This window comes from Rhopalosiphum padi, chromosome 4 (genome assembly GCF_020882245.1).
Source record: "Rhopalosiphum padi isolate XX-2018 chromosome 4, ASM2088224v1, whole genome shotgun sequence".
Taxonomy (NCBI): Eukaryota; Metazoa; Arthropoda; class Insecta; order Hemiptera; family Aphididae; genus Rhopalosiphum; species Rhopalosiphum padi.
This window is the reverse complement of record NC_083600.1, coordinates 30970486-30980027: the sequence shown is the minus strand read 5'-3', so window position 1 is coordinate 30980027 and position 9542 is coordinate 30970486. Positions and strand designations below refer to the sequence as shown.

The 9542-nt window shown below is 29.4% G+C and overlaps 1 protein-coding gene across 1 annotated transcript; it reads left to right on the top strand.

The window, feature by feature from the left end:
- Window positions 1-2324: 2324 nt before the first annotated feature.
- On the top strand, window positions 2325-8534 carry LOC132928889 (uncharacterized). The gene is made up of 6 exons (XM_060993834.1): window positions 2325-2444; window positions 2595-2717; window positions 2876-3000; window positions 3526-3810; window positions 6670-6766; window positions 8361-8534. Exons 1-6 carry the CDS (start codon window positions 2325-2327, stop codon window positions 8532-8534), a joined length of 924 nt encoding a protein of 307 aa, XP_060849817.1.
- The last annotated feature ends 1008 nt before the right edge of the window (window positions 8535-9542 follow it).

The following is a 9542-nucleotide window of genomic DNA, read 5'->3' as shown; positions in this document are numbered from 1 at the left end:
GGTACATTAAATCGTACATACATTTAAACTAAAATTAAATAACTGCTACGATAATTATTAGGAAGATACTAATTTAACATGCAACATCGTTTCAAACAAATTTATCGGTTAAGTATTTTTATTAGTAATTAATGCGTTTGCTATAGGACACATGATTCAGTGGTAATTGTGGACAAGGGCGATTTGTTTACCGTTAAGAAAAACACCATGTAAATAATAAAAACGAATAAAAGTTTTTTTATCTGAATTTAAAAATATATTGTTTTCATTGTTTATTGTTATTATTATTGAAATTCGAAGACCACAAAATCTAAAACCTATTAATAATTATTTCGATGGAAATATTATTTTAGTTGTTTAGACGACGGTCGTCCGACAGTTTCAATCGTAACGTGTAATGTTAACAGTGATTGGTCATTGGCCAGTGATTGGGGTCGGGTCGGGGAGAATAAGCTGCGTATTATGTATTATAAATAAAAAAAAAAAGATAATGAAACTGAGTTCGCGATATTATATATTATGTTGTACCGCCGCGTCGTCGTTGGTCACTGTACGCCGTCATTATTTATTACATTTCATAATAATTATTGTACGTTTATCCTAACTGAAGAGAGTGTGTTATTGACGAGTTTGCAGATAAAAAAGATTGCAGAATGGAATTAGTTTACATAAAGATTGATAAACCATGATGTCATTAAACAGTATAAATGTATGTATATACAATTATTTAGCTATTTAAGTATATTAAAATTTCCAGTAAAAGGGTTTTTTTATTCGTTGTTTTACGGAGATTATATTTTATAGAAACTATTAATAATTAAAGTTTCCCCAAAATATTTACTCACGAGCCGCTACTGATTGTAGATCGATCGATCGATACATTTATTGTAATTGTATATTCAATATTCTACGACAATAGTCGTACGATAAACAAGGAGACCTAATACAATTTAAATGTTTTTATTTTTCTGACTAAAGAGTAAAAAAAATGTGAATTCGAATAGTCGGAAGTCATTAAACGATACATAAAAAAAGGGAAAGATAATGCCTCTCTAATGTCCCCTACTAAATAAGCCACTGATCTAATGAATAACCATTGTTTTATGCTGGGTGTTCTATTGCCATCGAGTGATATTCAACAAAATCACTTCTCTGATGTAATTACACGCTTGAAACAAAATTATTATTAATTTATTATAAATGGTGCTGAAAAGAAACATTTTAAACTATATATTTTTAATATTTTAACGTTATTTAAATTTATCAATATTACTACTATTGAAAACAATCATTATTTAATTATTAGCTGTTTTACTCGCCACTCATCAAAACGTTTATAGCAGAAAATGCCTTTTTTTTTGTTATTTATTTTTTCTTATATAGAACAAAACATTAGTTTGTGTAGCGATTATAGGCATTTTAAAATGTTAACGCTCGATAAGAAATGGACAATCAGTTTTGATTATGCTGTTTAAATTACCATACTTAGTTGTTCATATCATCTGCATACCACTGAACCAGTATCGGCAGTATCTATTCGGGTTACCAAGTAATGAAACTGCATTATATATTATAATTTATATATATGTATGATAAACCCTCTTTATAAAGGATCCCCTTTAAGACAGAAATCTCCTTAGAACAGAAAATAACCACAGTCCCCGTATAACCTAGATCTCGTATATTTTAGACTGCCTATAACGGTAAAATCAGTTGGCCCCGAGCGATTTCGCAAAATGGAGGTTTTATACCAGGTATATAAGAATTAGACTTCAAAACTCAGTTGTCGGTTTAGGGTTTAGGTATTCAATATTTTATACGATTCAATTCAATTTTTTTTAAAATAAATGTTATGTAAATGTGTCGTTGAGCTAGGCGATAACATTTTTTTTTTTTATATATAAACGCGTGTGATGGTATCTAACTCGAACTCTTCACATTTATTTAATAAACCATTCAATAATGTTTAATCAAAAACTGTATTACCTATAGTATCTGGCCTATTATTACTAATATGTAATTTAAATATCAATAACGATGTTATGATTTACAAGTAAAACGAACAAGAATTACATTCGATTTGCAGAAACTAAAACATTTATTAAGTATAACAATTGTATATAATACGCTTTGACTTTTGATTTCATATCTATGTAAGATTACTCGTTTATTATTAAATTGTAAAAATCAATTTCTTTTTTAATTTAATTTTTTTTATATAATACATAAGTATAAGACATAACGTTACGTTTGACTTTATATTGTTAGAAAATTCAAGCGATTCTGATTAATTAATTTTTTAATTATTATTTTTTTAAGTCATTATGTCAATGAAAAATATTTTTGAGTTATCGGAATTAAATAAAAACGAACTCACTTGTATGATTGAAGCTGTTAAAATCGAGTTACACGAAAACATGGAGAAATTTGAGGATATTTTGAAGGTATCACATACCCACACATATTATATAATATAATAAGTTTTGTTATAATAGCTGCAGAGTGTTGGTCAAGGTGGTGACTCCACTGTGATTGTACTTATTTACGGACTTATGGTGTGCGTATTAAATTGATAATTGACTCGTGTTTTTTAGGATACATCACGAAACGACAATTTCCTGTTGGAAAAACAAATCAATACGTGTTTTGAATTGCAGTGCAAAATCGACGATTATTCAGAAAAACTCAAGGAAATGGAATTAACGGATGATTACTTGGTATTTGTGTAATATATTATTGTATTAGTCGTAGTATTGAATACGATTGCTGTATAAGCAAAACGGAACGTTTAGTATTTTTTTTTCGAACAATCGGACACGTAGTTCATACGGATATTAGATACCTATACCTACATGTTTTTCCGTTGTATATAAAGGAGTCGGCAAACACAGTGATTGATTTTATTTCAAACATCCCTAACATCGTAAGCGATTTGGGACCTGAATCATTGGTCGTGGTTACGTCTGAAAAAGTCGGAATGCAGTACATAAAATTACTACAGTAAGTATACTTACATGCCAACATTTAACATGTTTTGTATACCTCTAAAATGTTATAAATTATAATGAATTTTAAAATATTTTGGATCAAGCATCAGCGGTTTATAATACGTTTTTTTGTTAAATTAATATAAGAAAAATTTGGTAGATAAATTAAGTCGAATGCCGATTATGAATTATTTTTTTTTTGATCTTTAACTGGTTACTTATATTAGATGATTGGATCTAATATAAGATGATTTTGGAGTACTTATAAAATAAAATTTTTCAAAAAGCATTATTTTTTTTTAACGATTATTCATATTTTTTTGTCAGTACCCTATAACCACGTTGTCACCGATTACCACCGAAAAAACCAATTGTATTTTTCTACTCATCCAAATATTTGGGCTAAAAAAAATATATTCAACATATGACTGCAAAAACTTGACTTATTGTTACAAATAATATCATAATTGTCAAAGTGCAACTATACTGTCCCCACTTACACGTGGGTGCATACTACACCTCGGATTTCCATTTTCAGTGATTTATCAGTGAAGAATGTCATCATCACCACGATCAGGGCGTTGACGACGGGCGAAGTGAACGTGACTTTGGGCAACGTGAAGACCGCGCTTGTCGACGGATCTGAAGCAGAATACCGGAAGTTCGTCGGTAGCGAAACCGTGCGGTTGGTCATAACAGACCACGTACCGGCTGATCGGCTGTTCCGCGTATTGGGTGACGTTCACCGTAACCAGTGTTTTGCGATGATTCGAACGAATGGCGATGGCAGTGGTGATGAGGATAATAATAAGAATTTAATATCGTAATAGCGCCCAATAAACCGATTTGACGGCCAGGCGTGGTTGTTGTTGTTGTGCAGTCGACCTGACGTTGTCTATGCATAATATAATAATATAATATTATATAATATCTATTTAAAGTAATCAAGTGAATAATTATTTTGCTGATTTTGCGATATTTTTTAAAACCACAGAGACATAGTTATTTTTATAAATTGGCATATTCTGTATTGTAGTTAATATTAAATTATTTTTAGGAAAATTTAAAAAATTTACACATTTTAATAGTTTCTAAAAATAAAATAAAACATAAAGTTTACGATCAATTCAAACATTTCAAACTCATTGTTTAACTTGAAGTTTAAAAGCGTTTTCAAAAATGATGATTAACATATTATTATACTTGGCTTTTCTAAAATTTACCCTCAATTAACCAGATCATGAAAAAATTATAAAATCGTTTTATTTACAAGCTTTTTTATTAAGCCGAGATATAATTATTTAAGTTCAATTTTACCTGTTAAAATACTAAATAATATTCAAAACTATGAGCTATGGTGTTATTATTCTATCAGTTTTAGCACTCATAAACATAAATGCATACGTTTTTCTCTGTCACTAAAATGTGTTTTATTTACAGTAGGTACATACGAATAATTTGTGGTATGTAATTCAGTAATTATTATAAGTTTATATTTCTGTTAATTTAAAACAAGATAATGTTATAGCAGTCTTACATAATATTCATTAATGGACACATTAACGAGAAATCGTTCTTGAGCCTTTAAAACATAACATATCATTCAAGAATAATGAGCAAATATGCCGTTTAAAGCTAAAACGTTGGAGTTTTAATTATCGCAATATTATCTAACCATAATAATTGAATATAATTATAATACTCAGTCACTACATCGCGTTGAGTTGATACATTTTCAACATTTATCAATAAAGATGTATATCGCCTCGGGGTGTATTTTATGTTACCTATAGGTATAATTTATATATAATGTTATACAATATACGAATACGACGTACGTGTAATGCGGATAATATCATGCAGGCGTATATGATTTGATAGAAGATCGCACTTGGCCAAACAAAAGCCCGTGGCTTTTAAATCCGGTTTTGTAAACCACGCAGCTTTTTTTTATCCTCAGTGCCCGATACTCTGGTACATTTTCCCCACCCCATCTACCATTTCAACATCCGTCTATAATAATACTCTATATACTATACTCACGCAGGTGTATGATATGTATACAATATACTTACATACATTCGGACAATTACTATACACATATGATGTATAATATAAGTATGAATATACACGTGTGTGTGTGTGTACGTTTATTATACTGGCCTATTGCGATTGTTCACTCAACAATTGCTCCAGCAAATAATCAAAACATGCCCTTCGTTCCAAGGGTCGGCCGCATCTGATATTATCATTATTATTGTTATATGCACACACACACACACACACACACACACACACACACACACACACACACACACACACACACACACACACACACTTGATTGTTTTTACATCAGTAGTTTCTCCTCGGACTACTACACCGTCGGCGCTTTACCTAAGTGAAATACGAAAAAAATATACTTTACGGAACTGTCGAATTTTAATGGCAAAAACTACTTGACGTCAGTTCGTGGGTTTTGGCAAAGTATGCAGTTTTTCAAATAGCCTTGTATCTCTCGTGAGGTAACGAGGATCGACCCTATAACAATATAATATATTAGAGACTCTTTTATAGAAGCAAATATCCCACCGGAGTAAAAAAATTAAGTTCAAACGCCATTAATCTTAGTATAATACCGGGATCGTCGTAGGTAAGGACTAAGGGTGTTTTGTCTCGGCTTGGTCATGCCAATTTATTTATTATATAAAAATATATATTATATATCTACTTTTAAACTTGATAATATAATAATAACTATCAGTACTTGAATTGGGAAAAAATAGAAGGTGGATGAAAAAGTGTAAAAAAAAAGTACATACAAGAATATTTATAAATGTCTTATACTCTTATTGATAAGAACATATAATTAAAAAGGACAGGCTAAAAGATTTTTAAAAAATAAGAGGTACTCCACTCCTCAATAATCCTTATACTAGGGCTGAATTAATTAAAATATAATATGACACGTATACGTTATTTTAAAAATATGCTTTTGTAATACGCACATTTAAGTTAACTACTTAAACGTAACCAAACTTAATAGGTTTAACATTTTCTTGATGTTAAAAAAAATGTATTTTATTTTTATTCAAATGTTAATATATTGTTTCTATTTTAAATAAGATGATGCATTTATAATGAGCAATTTATATTAATGAAATTGAATCTGTGGAAAGAGAAAGGCCTAACCTTTAATTTCATTCATCTCGATAAAAGAATAAGACAATATCTATTAATAAGTAGACAAGTGATAATCTTCTGTTTTATAGTTTGGTAGAATATAATATTATGAAACACTGTGCAAGTGTAATCTTATATTTAAAGAATGTCTGGTTTGTATATTATAATATAAAACTTGGTTTGTTGAACAACATCAAATTTGAAATCCGTGGTTGTTACCTAACTGTTTTTAGAATACCAAATTTTGAAATGAATATTACGCAACCTCGCTTTCCCTTTGTTCTGACTTACAATTATTACACTATATTAAGATAATATAATAACTTACGTAAAAAATGTATATGTTATCAAAATACAATTGAGAATTTAAATAAAATCAACATTACCTCAATGTTTAAAAATTATTAAAAAGTTACAAAAATTGATTTTTATAAATAAATAAATCACAATATATCATAAATGTCGAATAGATTTAATGTATGTACTATTTCCGTTATTTAGGTGTGGAAATCGGCAGAGCACATGGGTCCAATGTTCATTTTGGAGCGGTCGAGGAAAAAATCTTGAGATCGGCATCATCTCTTTCGAGACTGGAACTGTATAATATAGGAGCAGGTTCAAGTTAGACGTACAGGTACAATCGATGATACGAATTACTATAGGTAGCACATGAGTATTTAGGCCAGTTAAACAACTGTTTTAGGTACGAGTTTAAGAAATTTACCTCCTCTTATCATGTGTAAGGTAGAAATTGGAGTATCAATGAATCAGATCGGGTTGTTGTTCGATGAGATTACACACTGACCTATCTATGCCAATCACAGGAAGGATTCTGCACATTCAATAGATATTTTAAGGGCACCAAAACCATCTAAGTCATTCTAGTAGTATGCATAATAAATTACTAATATTAATACATACATAAATTATAAATGCTAAATCAGTGTTAACCAATATTTATAAATGCTGTTTATTTTTTAAATTTAAAATTAAAATTGTTTAACTTTTAAAAAAGTCAGTGTTTATTATGAATAATTTTAATTTATGCTGGTTGAAATCGAACAAAATAATAACGCAGCGTTATAGTTAAAATAATAATAATGAATTAAATAATTTTCAAACAATATACATTATATATTGTATATAATACGCATATATATATCGATACATCATTATTTATATTTCATTCACGGCTGTTGTTCGAGTTTACATAGTGAATTTTTGTGGAATATTTTCAATTAACCAATACGTTCAAGTGTGTATACAATAAAAAAAAAAAAACACTAATCAATGTCATCGAATGTTACTTATAAGTTATAATATTATTTTTAATGGGTTTTTTTTTTATGATAAATCTGACTATATTTAGTGAAAAAGGGGAGGAGATATTTATTCATATTTTTTACAACTTTATTATTATTCATATTTTTTTTTTTTGGAAAGCCTTAATCACATATTTTTTTTTATTACTTTGAATCTTTTCATCGTGAAAATAATTCACTTTATATTCTATATTCTTTATTATTTGCCATTAACGATTTTTGATTTTAAAATTGCGTTACCTATATATTATACTCGTATAATAATATATACCTATACAATTTAAAACACAACAAAGTATACAAATAAATTGATTATTATAAAATATATTAAAATGAGTTATAGTTGTGAACCGCTATAATTTTATAATTATCTGGCAAGATAAAAGTTTTTATCATAAATTACGATTATACGGTGTTTTAGTTAAGTATAGAAGTATGAATCAATTATTTGTTTAGTATATAATATATATTATTACCTATAACAGATTTATGCTTTACAGACAACTGTTTTCAATTTCTCCAATTTTAATTATAATTAATTTTATTATATTTAAAGTGCCATTTTATACAAGTCTAAAATTAGACAACCTTAGAATACATCAAAAATAATTATAACATAATAAATATTTAATCGTAATTAAAATATAATTATTAATTTTTTTTTTTTTTTTTTTTATTTTATTAGCTATTAGTTGAAACTATGATAGCTCGACAATTACGATTGTACAGGTACAAAATTAAACATTACAATTATATGATATAGACTAAAATGTTACAGTAATAATATGAATTGAAGACCTATAGGTACATTAATTACATTTACATACTGGCAATTAAAAATATTTAAATTCAATTTAATTATGTGATAAGAAAGGTATCAGAGTATCGGACTATGGAACAATCTGTTTATTTAGAACAACTGAAAGGAGCGTAATGAGGGGAGTGATTAAAGAGGAAAGTTCAGATAAAAATTTAGTTAGTGGATTATCAATTGCGTGGATATTGGGTAGAGGTATATTTTTGGAGTTAGTAACGGAGGCGTAAGAAGTTTTGGGAGGGGGAGGGGTAGTCTGGTGATGAAGAGAAATGGGTACCGCAATCGGATTCTGTGGTTTTGATTGAGTGATTTTGCGTCGTTTGAGAAGAGCTTTGAAAAATTGACACCCTTTGTAATTGGAAGTGTGATTACCCATGCATAGGGCGCACTTGGCTGGACTGGTTTTGGATTTGGTGCAGTCTTCGGTATGGTGGTCACTCCCACATTTGACACACCGTGGAGGATGGTGGCAATAATTTGCGGTGTGACCGTAGTTTTGGCAGTTACGGCACTGAGGTGGGCCACTCTTTGTCCTAATAATTATTAATTATTTTCATTATTAGTTGGGAGTTTTTGGTCATCATTTAAAATAGCTACACGAGTTTGTGATATAATTTTTATGATCAAGACAGTGTAGATGAGTTAGATGACAAATACTCGTTCGTAATAATTCAACAATATAGTCATGTTTACCTAGTAAGACGTGATCGCACACAATGACTCAAACTCAAAGACACCAAGTCAGGTTTATTCTTTTATGCGCATTTTAAACAGCTTTTAAAGAAATAAGCTGTCACCGTATTATTTTACATCAATTTTTTGCCACGACATTAATCAACAGTCGGGCGTATTGTAATGAGTTTTCTTTAACGTTAGATATGCAAGTATCGGCAGATCCGCCGGGCCCGCACATCATCACGATAATATAATAATATAGGTTCACATCGCGTATAATTAAATCATATTATACAATAGAAACATTAGAAAACGTTGTGGGGATGTGCGAATACACATTAGTATTTACTCGTTTTAACGTCGGTGGTCTCAAATCAGTGAGCCGTTAAGTGTTTTACACTTTTACCTGCTGTGCGCTGAACACACGATAGCTATATAGTATAACGTTAGAGGGTGTATCGAAAAAAAATTGGTTTTTATTTACGCCCCATTGGACTATAGGGTATCATTAAAACGATGTACGCACGCTGAACATACCTTTAAATATATATATAAACACA